The sequence below is a fragment of the Silene latifolia genome, chromosome 2, assembly GCF_048544455.1.
Source record: "Silene latifolia isolate original U9 population chromosome 2, ASM4854445v1, whole genome shotgun sequence".
NCBI classification, from domain to species: Eukaryota; Viridiplantae; Streptophyta; class Magnoliopsida; order Caryophyllales; family Caryophyllaceae; genus Silene; species Silene latifolia.
This window is the reverse complement of record NC_133527.1, coordinates 193,508,797-193,526,853: the sequence shown is the minus strand read 5'-3', so window position 1 is coordinate 193,526,853 and position 18,057 is coordinate 193,508,797. Positions and strand designations below refer to the sequence as shown.

Genomic DNA, 18,057 nt, shown 5'->3' with positions numbered 1-18,057 from the left:
TTCCCCTTCTGACACCCTCTCTCCTCAAATACTTCCTTCCAAATTAGACACAAAGAACTTGTACTCCCCCCCTCTTTAATATACTGTTCACTCCTGTTTTTTCATTTGGGTGTATACCATTCGATTTAGTCCAAACTTTAATTGATAGAATCATCAGGTTGGTAAAACTATCCCTCCTTTTTAATAAACACTACCGTCTTCTGATTTAGTCTAGACTAGAGTCAAGTCAATAGAACCAATAGAGCGGTAAACTATCCCTCGTGTTTAATAAACTTTACACTGTTAAGTCTTACCCCCAACAGTTAGGTTGAGGGTTCGATTCTTATCCGCGACATAACATGCTCATTTGAACCAAAAAATTAAAATAAACTAAACTAAACACACTTATGTATTTCTTTCTATGTCATCTGGGTTAGTCTGAATTAGAGTCGGATAAGACCATAAATGATGGTACCCTTTCCTGTTTTACTACTGTTTAACACTTTCATATACCAAACTTGTCTACATTTTTGCACATTTCTTCATAAAAAGATCAAAACTTTATCTCAGTAAAATCTCAAAAACTTCATCTCATTCTTGTTGCATAATTTAGTTATGGAAAAACCTGAAGATTCCAACAAAAACAGGAGCATAGTTCCTCAAAACAGGAGGTTTAATCATCATAATCATAATTACAATTATAATAATAATTATCAATTTCATAATAATAATCATGTTCTTCCATATAATAACTATCATTATAACCCATATCATAATAACACATACAGATTTATTGGTTTTTTTAACCAAAATTTTCAGCAACAAAATCAGCAAAATTATCAAGGCATTCTTCCAATTCCTCCAATATTACCATCTTATCAACATAATCACAAATTTACAGGAAGAACCCACTTTCATAAAACTTCTTCAAGAGTTCTTAATCCCACTGTTAATGATATAAAGGTCATATCTTCTACTCCATCACAAGGTAAGCAATGCTATTTTAGATTGATATTATCTGTAAGTGGTATTTTAATCAAAGGTAAACAAATGATTAAGACCGAGTGATTTTTTTATATAGTTTATTGTATTGGTGGGTACATGTTTTGAGTTTTAAGCAAAGGTATGTCTGTAAACAAAAGGTGCATGCTTTTTAAGATTTTCAAATGATTGTATATAGATAATTAGATATGGTGGAAATTGTACTGTTTCATATGTTTTTGTTCTCACTTTTTAGTTCTTCTATGATTCTATGATAATATATGTGGCTTTTTAAATAAATAATAATATTACGGGTTAGTCTTGCTTAAAACCGTCTTCTTAAGCTTACATTAAGTGTAGAATTTAGTATGTTTATAATTTTAGAGGAGGGTTTATAATACTAATGCAATTTGGAAACATCCTTACCTCGCAATTTACGAGAGCCATTGAGGCACTGGAGTAATGTTGTTGTTTATAATACTAATGCAAATGTCTTAATTAAAACAGTTAAGGAAGAGGTTCAGCAACAGCTTAAGACATTAAGCATTAAGAGCTCTAGTGTTGATGCTAAAACTCAGGAATTGGTTGTTGCAAAGAGACCAGACAGTGGAGGAGTAGAAGGTCAGGTTGTATCTCTTATTGCGAATCATTTTCGAGTAAAAGTCGAAACATTTCAACCGATTTTCCACTATAATGTGGATATTTCTCCATGCCCTTCTAAGGAAGTAGCTAGAGTACTTAAGAGGAAGTTAGTTGAGGAGAACTCATCTTTGCTGTCTGGTGCTTGTCCTGCTTTCGATGGTCGAAAGAATTTGTATAGTCCTGTTGAATTCAAGTCCCATAGGCTTGAGTTCTTTGTTAGTCTCCCGGGTATCCCGAGGATCAAATCGTGTTTGGAGAAAAGTGATCAGGTAGATGTAGACCAAAAGGCCAAGGTTTTTAGGATTAATATCAATCTTGTGTCGAAATTAGAGGGAAATGACTTGGGTAAGTACTTGAGCAGAGACGGAGATGAATGGGTCCCACTTCCGCAGGAGTATCTCCATGCTTTGGATGTTGTCTTGAGGGAAAACCCTAATGAGAAATGCTTTCCTTCAGGGAGATCGTTGTATTCGAGATCAATGGGAGGCGCGAAGGAAATAGGTGGTGGTGCTATTGGTTTAAGAGGGTTCTTCCAAAGTCTGAGGCCAACACAGCAAGGCCTAGCTTTAAATGTTGACTTTTCAGTCACCGCCTTTCATGAGAGTATCGGCGTCATACCTTATTTGCAGAAGCGGGTTAGGGTTTTGCATGATCTTCCTCAAAGAAAAGACCGGAGTTTGACAACCAAAGAGAGGATTGCAATCGAAAAGGAATTAAAGAACATTAGGTTGTTTGTTAGTCATAGAGATACAGTTCAAAGATACCGGTTTTCTAGCTTGACTGAGGAAATCACTGAGAAACTCTGGTTTGAAGACAGGGACGGAAGGCGATTGAAGCTTGTAGATTATTTCAAGGATCAGTATGATTATGAGATAGAGTACAGGAATCTTCCTTGTATACAGATAAGTAGGACTAAACCATGTTACCTTCCCATGGAGCTTTGCATGATTTGTGAGGGCCAAAAGTTTCTTGGTAAACTCTCGGATGATCAAACCGCAAGAATAATGAAGATGGGAAGCCAACGGCCAAGAGAACGAAGAGAAATCATCAATGAGGTCATGAATGGACCAGTTGGACCAACAAGGTAACGATTAGGAGTCGATAGTTGTTACATGGCTATCTCGGGCTTCATTTACTATTTGTTGCAATATGATGTAATTTGTTTTATTTTTTCAGTGGCAATCAAGGGGAAGAGTTTAAGCTACAAATATCTCGAGAAATGACACGATTGAATGGGAGAATTCTTTTACCTCCAAAGTTAAAGCTCGGTGATGGAGGATTTGTAAGGGAAGTACTTCCATCTCGTAATGATCACCAATGGAGCCTTTTAGGCGGTCATGTAGTTGAAGGAACACGGATTGAGAAATGGGCATTGATTAGTTTTGGTGGAAACCATGCTCAAAAATCTCATATTCCGAAATTCATTAGCCAACTTTCTTTGAAGTGTGAGCAGTTGGGCATTTTCCTTAACAAGCACACCTGCATTATCTCACAGTTTGAACCCATTCACGTCCTCGACAATGTTACCTTACTGGAAAATAAGCTATGTAAGATCAAAAGAGCATCATCGAACAAGCTCCAACTTCTTATATGCGTAATGGAGAAAAAACATAAAGGGTATGGTGATTTAAAGAGAATTGCTGAGACCCGAGTTGGGGTTCTGAGCCAATGTTGCTTATACACAAACCTCGAAAAGCTAAATTCCGTGTTCTTGGCAAATATGGCTCTTAAGATCAATGCCAAAGTTGGTGGGTCCACTGTTTCACTATTCAACCCGCTTCCTTCTCAAATACCCCGTCTTCTTACACCCGATGAAGCAATAATCTTCATGGGAGCTGATGTTACTCACCCTCACCCACTCGACGATTCTAGCCCAAGTGTTGCAGCCGTCGTGGGAAGTCTAAACTGGCCATCAGCAAATAAGTATGTCTCAAGAATCCGGTCTCAAACCCACCGCCAAGAAATCATTGAAAATCTTGGGGAAATGGTTTCTGAAATCCTGACAGAATTTCACCAAGAAGTTAAGAAATTTCCGAGTAGAATAATCTTTTTCCGAGATGGGGTTAGCGAGACTCAATACTACAAAGTCTTGAAGGAGGAATTGCAGTCGCTAAGAGCAGGATGTGATAAATTTCCTGATTATAAACCATTGATCACATTTTCCGTTGTTCAGAAAAGGCACCATACAAGGTTGTTCCCTGACGAGAATGATCCGAGCTGTCTGCAATTCTGTAATGACAATATTTCCCCTGGTACAGTTGTTGACACGGTGATAACTCACCCGAGGGAATTTGATTTCTATCTTTGTAGTCATCTGGGTGTGAAGGGAACATCCCGGCCTGCACATTACCATGTGTTATGGGATGAAAGCAAGTTTAGTTCAGATGAGTTCCAAAACCTGGTTTATAGCTTATGCTTCACTTTTGTTAGGTGCACCAAGCCGATCTCGATTGTGCCCCCGGCTTATTATGCCCATCTTGCTGCATATAGAGGTCGATTGTACCTTGACAAGTCGGAAAAGGATGGCTCTACCAGAATTTCGCGAGTTGGTCCCCCAAAGACGACTCCTCTGCCTAAGATTAGTGAGAATGTAAAGAGGCTAATGTTTTATTGCTGAGCTTGTAGGTTTTGATTAGTAGCTAAGAGTTTAGGACTACTAATTCTTGAATTAGTCCCTTGTTGCATTCCTTCACTGTTGTTTTGATAAATTTACATAATTGTATGTAAATGGCTCATTCCATATTCTTGACCAAATTTTTTTTCTACATGTGGAGCTCATGTTTTTTTTGGCCGGACATTCTAAGCCATGGTCAATTTGTATAAACCACATGAACCGGCCAAGGCCGGGTCGTGTTTTACACTAATGGACTAGGTCCCAATTTTTTCCTCATTGTGTTTGTTTCATTTCGAAAAGTGACATGAAAAAAAAAAAAAAAAAAAAAAAACTTCGTTGAACAGAACACCCGATCAGAAAATTACGGCCGTTTTAACTTTTTTTTTCGTTTTTAATTGTCAATTTTTTTTATTGTAATTTAAATAATTGAAATTAGTTATCGTTTAATAATATATAAAAATATACATTAATTAAAAGTTTTCTTTGTTAATTCATCGTTAACTAATACGATAATTATACTAATTAACATGGCTAATTTAAGTTTTTTCATATTTATTTTTCATTAAGTCGTTGCTAATGTGTTAATAGAGTGTGGGGAGGGGAGTATTAAAGACAAAAAAAATGGCAAAATAATACTCTCTGGCCCGATCATTTGTTTAGTTATTCCATTTAGGGGTGTTTCAGTCAATTATTTACCTTTCTATTTTAGGAGTGCCTTTCATGGGCCATTTGACCATTCACGCTCAATTTGGTCTATATGTCATCCAATAATTGACCCCTTCCTCTTTTTTAGCTCTTTGTGCGAAAACCAAAGGTAAATAAATGAGCGAAACCGAGTGAGTAATTTTTAGGAGCGTAACAAGTAAAATAGGGACGTGATTTAACAATTCCCGCACACCGGTCACCCAAGGGCTAAGACAAAAGGACAATTTGAGTGTAAGAAAATTGTTGGCAACAAACCCAATTATTCTAGTTTGCTTTTGCCATAAGTATGCAGAGAAAGGTGGGGGAGAGTACACAACTACACATACTTGTATTTCACATTAAATTGTCTTAAAAACAGAAAGAGAGTAAGGATTAAGACCTAAAAGCTAAAAGGCTAAAGCAGCAGCAGCAATATATTTTGAAGAATGTGTAACTGAATCACCAGCAGTTGATAGCTACATATCAATGGGACTTCCTGATTCTGTCTGCTTTCTGTAATTCTATTGATTAGTCAATTTCTATGCATTATTTATTCTCACTACTCACACCTTTTTCCAGCTACTCCTCCTTAAGACGGAGTTATCTGTCTTAATGTTAAAACGTGTTAAATATCATCTCATATGAACATATAAGACCAAACTTTTGTTTTTCCATACGCATTATGTTTTTGTCTTTTCCATTCCACATGGGTACATTTGACCAGTCTTAAGCTTAAAACGGATATACCCGTCTTAAATAAGAATTTGGGTTTTCTAGGAGATTAATGGTATTATACTGCATCAACCCAGTACTCATTTACATCACAAAGTTATTTACTTACAGTATAGTTTCTACACAAATACTCGTTAATACAGATGTTAGATTTTGAGTATGTACGAAAAAGGAATTGACAATAAAACTGCACCGAATTGACTCCGCTTTCCTAATAGAATAATTCGACCCTTAACAGTGCCTGGGTATAATCGAACTTTCTACTGAGATAAGACGGTGCCCTCTGATTTTTGGCACAAAATGCCAAAAATCAGAGACGTAATATAGAAAATATTTTGTGTAGAATGTTAAACGTTCTTTTGATGCAGTAGAAGATTATAATTTTCTGTAACTTTTCTTCTCATCCTTATTCTATTTATATAGAAAGGATTGGGTGTCAGGGAAACAGGGGGATGCATTTGTGAAGGGTTGTAACTCTTCACAAATTAAGATTAAAAGCATTTAAATTACGAGCGTGTCATAGTTATTCGAACGAAAACTATTCCGCAATCCCGTAAATAATTATACGAGCGTACACTCCGTACTTCCCGAACTCGTATTATATTATTTAGAAATTACCCATCAGTGAACCGATCTTAATTACGCCAAATGAACCGGTAATTACTCTTAAATCACCAACAACAGACATATTCGTTTTAAACATAAAATGGGTCGTCTTCATATACGCTACTCCTTTTGTTCCGATCAATTATTTTCAGTCATTACCGTATTAAATCATTGAAGGTAAAATTTGTGATGCCATAATAAAATTTTAAACGAATTCAACTTAAATGACAGGTATAAGCTTTTCACCTACCAAGTAATTCAGTAAAATAAATTTCACTGGAACACAGCGTTTGAGGGGAATCTTAGTTACACCAAGTGTAGATGTAACAGTGTCATATCAGATGGAGTGGTTGCAGTACAAAATGGAGATGACAGTCCTGCTTAACTCCTTCTATACGTTATTAGACTTTTGTAGAGCCAGTTGGTTGGAATATATAGGACGGAATATGTTCTACTTTTCCGGCAAGTCTTTTTAAGGACGACATTATCCGTTTTAAGATAAAAACGTCAAACATGCTCACTTTTGCATATATACTCCGTACTAGACAAACTTTTTGTTAGTCTTTAGTAGACCTGTCAAATCCTGACCCGACCCAGAAACCCACCTGATTTTCAGGGTCAAGACCTGAAAATTTCGACTCGACGACCTGTTTGACCCAAATCCAAAATGACCCGTTATTTTAGGGTCAAGACCCGACCCGAATGCGTCAACCCGTTGGATCAAAGGTAAATAAATTTTTTTATAAAAATATTACTCCCTCCATTCTCATATGATGTACCCATTTTATTAAAATAATTCACATATATTCAACAAATGGGTACATCATATAAAACGGAGAAGGAATATTTGAAAAAATAGTTAATTTTTTTTATTACTTAAAAATACAAACACAATTAAAAAGTCAACTTTATAGAACTTTTATAATATTTAATAATAAAATAGTTATTAAAAATACTTTATTTAAATAATTATATCAATAAAATTAATGTAAACATTGAATATGATTAAAATATTAATTTTAAATATGTTTTACTTTTTAAAAAAAATATTTTTTTGATTAAAAAAAGGCGTTGGAAATTATTTATTTACCCGTATTTTGACCCTAACCCGACCCATGACCCGTACTCTGGCCTGACTCGTATGACCCGACCCGTTTCCAACGTGTGCCCAACTGCACATCCCCCGTCCTCAATTTCGATTAGGATCCTCATGCTCAAGAGATGGTGTCAACACAAGTATGACAATTTCATATGTATAATAATACCCACCCAAGTCTAAGTAACAGAGAGCATGAAAAGATAAATTATCTGCTATATCTTCAGATGAGCCTTGCACTTAAGCACGCATGAAGCGAGCTTTTTTAAACTAAGATCATGAAAAATTCATAAACAAGAAAGAACTGAGATTGCTAATTGCCCCATGCTCAACAAGAAACAATAAGACGTGCAGGGAAAATGGAGAGGCTAACAACGTACCAGTTATCGACTGCACTAGCCGTTAGGAAGCAAGATGAACACATATATTAAGCCTTGCGACAACCAACTGCTATCTAGTCGCTACATTACCAAATCGATCATTATTAGTTGAGCAGAATGATCCTACACAATTCTTGCGCTTAGATGATTCCTTCCTGTCCAAAGAGGTGCTGATGCAAGAATCCATTGATTTGCCAGCGAAACTACAACATATGAAAGAGCAAACACAAGCAAAATAGGAATATGATCATTGAAATTGTCTACATTGCTACTCGCAAAATATAATGAATGTTTCCTAAACTCATAACGAGCATGTGAATATCAACTAGCTTATGAGCTGTTGAAAGTCGTGAGCATCAATCTTGCTTTGTCGCTCTCTTTATCCAACCAAAATGAAAATAAATACGACCAAAAAAACTCAAAACCAGCATCACATGTAACTTGCATTAATTGAACAATGGTAGCATTTGTCCAAGTATCTAAAAGGTCAGATCAGCTTAATAACAGACGTACCTCAAGTGACAAAATCTACATGCCAAGGTCTTGAATTGTCTACGAGACAGAAAAAAATCTACATGCCAAGGTCGAGACGTATATGTGATAACACATAGGTATTACTAGAAAAATGGCCTTGCAGACAGATGCCCTTCCTTCACTTATTTTTTAACTTGTGAAGGTAACAGCTTAAGAGTCAAGCATATATCAGAGCAGATATAGATAGTAAAACGAAGATTTGAGAAAAACTTCAGTTTTCATTGTATTATTTGTCCATGCCGATAAGCACATGCGGAGTACATTGTATGATCAAAGAGGGATTCAGCAATGTAGTTGCTGCATAATCCAATTACAAGCAAGAGCTTTTCTTGATGCATTACATTCTCTATGTTCCTAATTTATAAGAATCGTCTCTGGCAGTATGCTCTACAAAAGTTGCCGGACTCTTCTCCATAAGATCCCTTGTAATAAATTTGATATCCTTCCTTCAACATCTTCACAGATGAGCGGCAAAATGGATAACATCCAGAGTCCAGACACCACAGCAGTATAATTCACGGCTATTGGTTGAGCTTGTATGAGACGGTCTTATACGTGAGCTCAAGCCAAGTACTTTTATATGCTTAATGAGTTGGTCTCAACCATAACACTGTCGTATAAAAGTGTGTATAACTTTAAACACTCAAGCTACTTCATCCTCACACCGATCAGTGCCGATCATTGGGGTTGCAGTAATCATTTCCATAATAGACTGAGCTTCCCCATTGGCTTCTTCCAAATTAAAAGACCGACAGCTAAAGTAAAAAACGGCTGTCATCATAGAGTCAATTAGCACGACAAACGAATGCATAAGTACCAAAAGAGGACCTTCCCATACCCTAGATGACCCATTTCCATAACTAAGTGTTTTCACTCTATGCTCAAACAAGCCCTGCACAAACGCCATCCCAATAGTCGACATAAGGTACATTAAAAGACCCACCTGAGTCTGACCTCGTATTAGAACACTAGACCTCAGCAATGCCTGAGGGCCCCAAGCATCCTCCAAAACCGATATCACCACCGCAATATTGCAAACTATGATGGCGTTGGCAAAAACTATCGAGAACACAAGCCCGAAAACCATCCCCGGATACAAAATCCAATCCAACGAAAATCCCATTATCATGATCACATTGCAAAGCGCCACAAGAAGCACAAGGAACAACGTAACAACCCCGACAATCATCATACAAGCCCAAAGATAAGTCACAACCACCCTTCTCCACAACTTCTTAGCTATCACACAGAACTTAGATGCATCAAACTGCTTCTTAGAGTAAGTACAGTCCACAGAATATACGACAGCAGTTTTCGACAAAAGTGATAATGTAGCATACAAAGGGAAACACACTGCAGTCGAAATCGCCATTTCAGAAAACCTCTGACAAGACTGCTTAACAACAGGATTTAAAGGCAACCCACTAGTTCTAGCAATCAATAACAATCTTATAGTTAATCTCCTAACAATAGTATGATCAACTAATAAATTTGATAATTGAACAGCAGAAACAGGACAAATTAACAATGCTGCAATTACCATAAAACCAGTAGAATTAAACCTCAAAATTCTTACAGTTTCCCTTAAAATCTCTAATGCACTCATTGACCTAAATTGATAATCAAAATTTGTTCCCAAATTAATTGAATTTTCAATCTGGGTATTCCCAGATCCTTCAAATGATAATTCCTCTTCCATTTTTACCTCTTTTGCAACAAACCCAATCCTCAAAATCAAAAATTTAGCAGTAGAAACCCTAAGAGATTGGATCTTTAATCAATGGGACATAAATAATCGATCAAATTAAGGCAATTACAGATCAAAATTTCACAAGAAAGTGATACCTTTAATACCTTACCGCCCGTTTAATTCTATCGCAAAATCCGGTATACGTTGGTTTGAGTGCAAGTCTCATCAATACGGAGTATTACCTAAAATTGTATGGGTCAAAATGATCCAAGTTTTTAAAGTTTGAAAATTTCATCTTAATTTTTCAATTATTCGGGATGTTTATGAGTTTTGAATGGAAAATCATTTTTTTTTTTTTTTTAAGAAAACTAGGTTGATCCTAGAGGGTAGGACCAACCTATCTCATCCTTTCGAATGAGGGAGGTGAGTTGAAGCCACCGGCTATCAAACCACCCCGAAAGAGTTGGACATGAATGTCCAACTGAAGCCATGAAGTCAGCAACCTTGTTGGCTTCACGAAAGCAATGTTTAATTATCACTTCCTCGAAAAAATGAAGGTCTAATTTCACATCCTCGATAATACTAAAATTTCCCACTAATTTGCCAAGACTACCTCGAATCGAGTTAATAACACATAAATTATCACCCTCCACAATTAACTTTGAGATTCCTAAGTATTTAATTGCTAAAATACCTTCTTTTAAAGTAAGTCTTCTTCCGCAACAAGGATACTATTGGATCCACACTTTTTTGCTCCCAACAAAACGACTTTACCATTGTGATCTCTTATAGAATATCCTAAAGCAGCTTTATTACCTTCTATTCTCGATCCGTCAAAATTTAGCTTTAGGAAACAGTTTGTAGGTTTTTCCCACCAAATCTCTTCCTTACTAGAATTGTTTCTAGCTGACTCTTCTACCTCGAGATTGTTGAGATCCTTAAATCTAGTCACATTCCATGTCTTGGGTGGTATTGGGTTGGAACTTGATACTTTATATCTTGGGTTTGGTTTAATTTTAGGGGTATAAGGTTAGAAATCAATTAAGGCTAAAAAATCTTCAAAATAAAAGATTTTTAATAATAATTTTTATACTATACAATCATGTAGATAATATTTAGTCAAATCAATATATAAAAAGATTTTTTTACGATTGTTTTTATCACATTTTAATATTTCTAATTTGATACTATGAGTATCAATCTCATACCCACCCCCTTTCTGAGTATGAAAAACTCATACCTCATGAGTTTGAGGTATGACCGTATGGGTATGAAACCTTCATTTTTGTCAAACAAACACATGTATGAGTTTGGTTCATTGACTTCATTCAAAACCTATACCTCATACCTATCTTGGGTGAACCAAACACCCCCTTACTGAAAACGGATATATCCGTCTAAAAACAGTGAGGGGTCAACCACTTGTTGTCTCGTGGTGACATATTTGACTATCTACAACTTCAAAAACGGATAGTCTCCGTCTAAAGTGAGATTTTGTGTTAATTTTTTGCCGTCAAAACTAAAACTTAGATTTAGATGAGCTTATATGTAAATTTTTTAAAGGGTCCTGATTTTTGCAGTATGCATTTTACTCATCGTAGTACATTATTTACCATTATACCCTTCTCATTTTCTCTCTCTAATCTATTCTCTCTCATTTCACTTACCCATAATCTTCCAATTCACCCACTTACTATTAATGAACAAAACATTAGGGGAAGTGGTTCGCCGCCAGAGTAGTGGCCGGTCGATTAACCGCCGACGTTGGGACTATAATGGTCGTCGGAGGGTGGTAGCTTGGGCGTTGAGTACATATTATACTTCATCGTCATGGGTTATGGCGGCTATATTGCTATGTCGCCAGCGGAGAAGTCCATTGACTGGTCGACCATACAGACGGTGGTAAAGTGCCGGCATAGCCGTTGCGGTGGTGGGTCGGTGGTTGGTGGTGATAAGGAATCGTTGGTGTGAACTACTGTACTACGTTGATGTACTATCTAACTTGTTTTATCAATTTTTTTAATTTGTTTAGTGTATGTACTACTTCGTTGATGTACTACATCCAACATAGCCAAATCCTCTCACCATAGTACCACTTATCCAACGCCGGTGGACCACTGGCGACGAATGGCCGAAGTAACCAACACCAACAAATCCACCATAGCACACTTATTAGTCATTATCTCTTAATTAATTTAGACATAAACCCTAATTTAAAAAAAAGGGACAAAATTATAAGAAAGAGTCAAATTAATAATTAATACAGGATTAACGAGTTGAATACTTATTGAATAATTATTCGTATGTGAATAAATGAAGAAATTTAAAGTGGTTGAAGAAGGTTAAGTTTTAGAGAGAAGGTAGAGAGATTTAAGTTTAATGGTTTTTAGTCAAGGGTAGACAAATGAAAAGTTTGATGAAAAAAGTACTGAAATGAGTAAAAATTATACTGCGAAAATAAATTCCGTTTTTTAAATTATATTGTCATTTTTTAAGTTTAATGTTCAGCTAAACCAGCTCAGAAAAATACTACACAATTGGTGGTATTATATCAGATGTATAATTTACTTACTGTTTTTTGTCCACCTTAGCTGTTTTGATGTCGCAAGTCATTTTTTAAATCGAGTAAGGCGTAGTTTTTAACATCCTCTAATGTTTGTAAAATGGTCATATCTCCTCTTGATCGATTAGACATGTGACCTATCGTTAGGATGTAGGAGGACACGCTATCAACTCCAATTATTATTATTTTTTTATAAGGAAAAGAAACTTGGTAAATTCCTTGGTAAATTTCTAGTATTATCAAAGATGTGAAATTAGACATTCATTTATTCGATGAAGTGATAATTAAACATTGCTTTCGTGAAGGCAACAAGGTTGCTGACTTCATGGTTTCTCTTGAACATTCATGTCCAATTCTTTCGAGGTGGTTTGAAAGCCAGTAGCTTCAACTCATCTCACTCATTCGAAAAAATGAGATAAGCTGTTCCTACCCTAAAGGATCAACCTAGTTTTCTTACCTAAAAAAAATCAAGGGGTTGAAAGCCATTCGTCTCAAGCTTAAGATTCAGATCAGGCAACAATATGTTGTCTAATCTCGATATTTGGGTCATAATTTTTGTATGTCCTAATTTACTTGCCGAAATTGAGCATGGATGTTTGTTCTTTGAGTCGTTTTCTACTTTTAATTGCGGCTTTTGCTCCTGATTAAACTCACTTGTTGTCCCTTGTATAGTGTAAACTTGGAAAAAAAGGCGTGGATCCTAATCCATGCATACCAAATACGATTATTCAAAAAAGTGATTATAAAATATAGAGATTTGTTTTAAATCTATGGAATGGAATTTTCGTTATCAATGTTCTTTTGCTCAAACTATTGCATATCAAATATTAATAAATAACATTCTTCATAGCAACAAACTGAACATGCAATTATCGCATAGAGTACAATATCAACACAAAGATTGAACTTTTAACATTATAGAGTACAAAGATTGAACTTTTAACGTTGTTATAGAGTACAATACCAACACAAGCAACCTTTAATTTAAAAAGCAACAAACGTTGTCGAGCTTGATAACTAATTATGACATAAAACTTCGAGACAAACGTCGAACTTGATAACTAATAATTATGACAAAAAACTTCAACAGGAACTTTCTTTTGTTGGTCGATAGAGCTTTCATCAGCATCAACTGCTTACTGTTGCTACTCCGCTGAATCATCACCCAATAAGTTAAAAAAAAACCCACAATGACGAATAAAAATAATAATTTAAGTGATTAATCGCATCCCAAGCATAAAATAGATCATCCCATCATCGCAGTGAATTCAATGAAAATCTATGCCAAAAGTTTTCCACAGTTTTTAATCGCGTTAATCAGCATTACCTCTTAGGGCTTGCCTGGAATCCATGGAATTATTAAGGGGGAAAGTTTTATTGGACGATAATTCTGGGGAAATTAATTAGTGGGGGTAATGAGTTCCTTGATGATATGTTTGACATAAGAGTAATGATTACTGGGTAGATCTTTTACTCCCTTAATCATTACCCAGGGGGAGGGTGAGTAATGTATTACCCCTTCACAAGAGTAATAATTCCAGGAGGTGAATAATTACCCACATACCAAACATGAGAAATACACCTCGCATATTACTCTCATATTCATTCCCCTCCTATTACCCTCAATCCAAGCAAGTAGCCTTAATTGACTCAAACTTAAAACAGAATGCAGTTTTCGAAACTATCTTGAATGAGCAATTTATTTAAATTGGGACCATGTACCAGCTAACTGAATAAGCTACAGCACCACGTATTATATGATACATGCAAGTATTAGCTAAAGCTCTAATGCACATAACGTAAAGTGCAAACAAAGCCAAATACCTGAGTAAAATTATCCACGCCTAAACATCCTTTTCATCTTTCCAGAATAAGGAGCAGTCTTCTTAAGGAGATGGTGTACCCCCGTCAAATTTGCCGGCATTGGAATTTCGTATATCGGTGGTGTCAATAATGGTGGCACTGGGACTCTAATCACATATGGTTGTAGAGTCCCACCTAAAAAAGGATAAGCAAGACGATAAGTTCTGCCAGACTTATCACCAAAACCCCTCAATGCTGCTTCTTTTACCCAACTCGGCCACTTGTCCTTAAACAAATAAGTACAAAGCATTTGTTTTTCAGATTATAAAGTAAAGTGGTAAAGTGGCAAACGTGATAAAGTAAAGTGGTAAGTATTCCTTACTGAGGTACGCATTGTCATGTCACATTTATCCATGAGCCGCTTATAAACACGTTTTTCAGATTCAGTTCTGTTCCTTCTGCAGAAACGGCAGGTGACAAACTTATAATCTTGATCCCAAAACTTTCAATAGAAGAAAAATGAGCAATCTTTAGAATATAAAACCTGGTAAATGTCAGGTCATTGAACTGCTTTGTCCCATCATACCCAGCATCCTCAGTGAGCGACGCAACGAGTCGCATTGAACAATAGGACTCAAACTAGAACAGAGGAACACGTAGAATTAAGATTAACAGCATTAGATGATTAATTACGAGTATGAGAATTGCAATACATACAGGAGTTTGCGTGAAATCAAGACGTAGAAGTTTTGCAAGCTTGTCACCACTCTTTTCAAGTATGTCGAGTAATACTAGTGTCTCTGACTTATTTTTTTTAGTATTTAAGACAAAATCGCGAATCTCAGAGATGCTTCGGAATTCTCCTTCTCCTGTAGCGGTTGTTGATGTTGATGAAGACAATATGCAAGACTTGGCTACCAATAGCAAGGCACCAACCTCAATCATTTTGCCTTGGTTTAAGTAGTTAAAGAACTCACGCTTGACTTCTCTCGTCTTTGGTGCAACTACTCTTAGAGTCTCCAACGAACCTCGGTACTACCACAACGACAACATCAACAATAAAACACTAGTACTAGTACTACAGGGGTTGGTTTCTCGCTTTCTTGAAATGAGCAACATACCTCTAGTACACAAAGATGAAAAACAAGATCTATTGCGGAAGGTTCTTCTTTAGTCCGAAACATTATTTTGTCGCTGCGAAAAGCAAGAATATATTAATCATAGAACTAAAATATTAATGTAGACCTAAAATATACAGTATATTAGTACCGTAGGGATGTGAGAATGACATGTATTGGGAGGACGTCTCGTTCTCTTAATGATTTCAATAAATCATAATAACAAAAGTTACGTCTAACATCAGCTGAAAATCCGATTTGAAGCAGTAAAGCGGTAGTCTTAAAGGCATCATTTGCAACAAAATGATGCAGAGGAGCATCGTCGTTGTCACCGAGATCAGCGAACCAGGAATGAGTAAGATATTTTTCAAGTTGTCCATCAACAACAGCAAGAGCACATTTGGCAGAATCCCACTTAGACATATTGGGCCATATTTTGTCTAACCCAGTCTCTTCCTCCAGACGATCAACATCAGATGGTATGTTATTCATCATCTCAACAAAAGCAGGTGCATCGTCGTCTAATAGGGCTAATTGGATTCGTTCTAGCCATTCCCAATCTGGATCTGAATCAGATTCGATAGCCGATGCATGATCTTTCCGATATGATACATCAACAAATAGTGGCTGTCCACAAAGATTAACAGTAATAATTAATTAATTAATCAATCATATGTTTAATTTTAATTAAAATAACATACCTCATGGTCAGCATCCATCTTAATCAGCCGCCGCAATCATCAACTTTTCACTACTTTAGGGTTTTTGTTGTTGCAAATTTAATGAAAATAACTCAACGTTTGATTAATCTTCCAAAAATAACCCAACCTTACGACTTAAATAAAAATAATCCAACCTTTTAACATATCTTCTGAAAATGACTAACCTATCACAGTAAAATTTTCCAACGATGTCGAATTTTGATAGCAAAATTGAACTTGCAAAAAAAATTTCAATCAAATCTCGTAAATGCAGACAATATCAATAATCACTTTATCAAAATTAGGGCTCTCAGATGATACATAATCATTTTTTGTACGTAAATATAATGAATAAGGAATAATGAATAATTTAAATAAAAAATAATTCAGTCCAAATTTTTTCTATAATAATAAATTGCGTTTATGTTTTGAACGTAAATATTTATTTTTGGAGTATAGCAGTAATCTAGATTGCAAAAATACATCAAATGATTAATAAACAAGAATGTCACCTTCTGATAAAAAAAAATTATCATTATTTTTAAAATTGTGGGAAACAGAAAAAAAAAATACAAAAGCCAGAAACAAATCAAACTCATTATAATCTTTAGTAAGAAAGTAAAAAAAGAAGACTGGAAAAAAACCAAAAATACAAAATTGTTGATAATTAAAATGCTACTCCGTATTAACAATACTTAAGAAAAAAAGTCAAAAAAAGAAGACCAAATAATCCAATTTTGGTTGGATATTTTTATCGCAATTTACTAGATTTTTTAATTTTCTACTACTGTTAAAATATTTAAAATCTTTGAATAAAAAAAATAAAAATATTTAAAATCTACGTTCCACAAAAATAAATAAGATTTAAATAACTTCGAGTCTGTCACCCTCGGGTGGCTTACCTGGTATACGTGGTTTGCAGGCTATCACGTACACCCGAGGGTTTACCCAGTGCGCACCAAAGGTAGCGGCTGCGGGTTCCCTCGTCACCAAAAAAAAAAAAAAAAAAAAAAAGATTTAAATAACACATCAAGATTTATATAGAATAGATCTCAAAAAAAAAAAAGATTTATATAGAATAAATGTAAAGAACTTAAATCAATACCATTGTACTAATAAAATTGGTAACACGAAATCAAAAGGTGTTATATATTAGTTATTACTAACCAAATATTTTGGCTTTGTGCTATGCAAACATCGATCTCCCTCTATTGAACGGGCATGGATTTGTCACATTATTAGGTTGTGTTTTAAGTGACACAAAAAAATGGGCGGATGTGGTTCATTTATATCTGAAGCCATATGAGTGATATGAAATTATAATTCAAATCGCATATCTTAAATATGACTCTTTGTATAAAATTTAAATCATTTTTTTACATTATTTGATTATAATAAAACTTGAAACACAAATCCGCACATTTGCATGGATTTAAAACTTAAATCTTTAAAACTCAAAATCTCATATGGTTTTTCCCTTTTGAAATACTCCATCTTTTTTTAAAAGCAAAAAAATGATTTATTTTAAAATTTTACTAAAAGTAAAATAGCTTAATACAGTCATTATAGCTAATGTAAAATAATACAATTTTTAAATTTTGATTATAGTTAATGTTTAGAAATAATCCCATGCAATCTGTGCGGGTTAAAACTAGTAATAACTACTCCCTCCATACCACACCAATGGTAACATGGACCCACTTTTTGTGAGGAGAAAAGTGGGTCCATGTTACCATTGGTGTGGTATGGAGGGAGTAGTTTGAATGCCCGTGCGTTGCAACGGGGTAATAAACTTATTTATAATGCAAAAAAAATCATTATAAGGGTTTAATGTTTACATTCTATGTCTAATGATTGGTTTACATATTATTAAAATATCTCTTTCAAAAAAAATAAAAGATTAATATATTCGTGGGTTAACTCTTATTTATAAT

General features: G+C 35.2%; 3 protein-coding genes across 3 annotated transcripts; 1 reads left to right on the top strand and 2 right to left on the bottom strand.

Annotated features, from left to right (window-relative positions):
• The first annotated feature begins 216 nt into the window (after nucleotides 1–216).
• On the top strand, nucleotides 217–4,346 carry LOC141644126 (protein argonaute 7). The gene is made up of 3 exons (XM_074453584.1): nucleotides 217–967; nucleotides 1,468–2,686; nucleotides 2,779–4,346. The coding sequence occupies exons 1-3, from the start codon at nucleotides 595–597 to the stop codon at nucleotides 4,217–4,219; spliced, it is 3,033 nt and encodes a 1,010-aa protein (XP_074309685.1). The 5' UTR covers nucleotides 217–594; the 3' UTR covers nucleotides 4,220–4,346.
• Nucleotides 4,347–8,446: 4,100 nt separating this feature from the next.
• LOC141644125 (uncharacterized) lies at nucleotides 8,447–10,278 on the bottom strand. The gene has a single exon (XM_074453583.1). The coding sequence runs from the start codon at nucleotides 9,945–9,947 to the stop codon at nucleotides 8,892–8,894; it is 1,056 nt and encodes a 351-aa protein (XP_074309684.1). The 5' UTR covers nucleotides 9,948–10,278; the 3' UTR covers nucleotides 8,447–8,891.
• Nucleotides 10,279–13,408: 3,130 nt separating this feature from the next.
• Nucleotides 13,409–16,253, bottom strand: LOC141632239 (uncharacterized). Its single transcript, XM_074444802.1, has 8 exons — nucleotides 16,124–16,253; nucleotides 15,574–16,049; nucleotides 15,426–15,498; nucleotides 15,022–15,339; nucleotides 14,849–14,943; nucleotides 14,687–14,762; nucleotides 14,326–14,590; nucleotides 13,409–13,654 (listed from the first exon to the last, which is right to left on the bottom strand). Exons 1-7 carry the CDS (start codon nucleotides 16,139–16,141, stop codon nucleotides 14,336–14,338), a joined length of 1,311 nt encoding a protein of 436 aa, XP_074300903.1. The 5' UTR covers nucleotides 16,142–16,253; the 3' UTR covers nucleotides 13,409–13,654; nucleotides 14,326–14,335.
• Between the last annotated feature and the right edge of the window lie 1,804 nt (nucleotides 16,254–18,057).

What these genes read in the sequence shown, in the direction of transcription:
- LOC141644126 (XM_074453584.1), top strand. Translation starts at nt 595, where the DNA reads ATGGAAAAACCTGAAGATTCCAACAAAAACAGGAGCATAGTTCCTCAA. An exon ending in ATCTTCTACTCCATCACAAG is followed by an intron (nt 968 to 1,467) that starts GTAAGCAATGCT and finishes TAATTAAAACAG; the next exon opens with TTAAGGAAGAGGTTCAGCAA. An exon ending in GGACCAGTTGGACCAACAAG is followed by an intron (nt 2,687 to 2,778) that starts GTAACGATTAGG and finishes TTATTTTTTCAG; the next exon opens with TGGCAATCAAGGGGAAGAGT.
- LOC141644125 (XM_074453583.1), bottom strand. Translation starts at nt 9,947, where the DNA reads ATGGAAGAGGAATTATCATTTGAAGGATCTGGGAATACCCAGATTGAA.
- LOC141632239 (XM_074444802.1), bottom strand. An exon ending in TTCATCTTTGTGTACTAGAG is followed by an intron (nt 15,340 to 15,425) that starts GTATGTTGCTCA and finishes TCGTTGTGGTAG; the next exon opens with TACCGAGGTTCGTTGGAGAC. An exon ending in ACATGACAATGCGTACCTCA is followed by an intron (nt 14,591 to 14,686) that starts GTAAGGAATACT and finishes TATTTGTTTAAG; the next exon opens with GACAAGTGGCCGAGTTGGGT.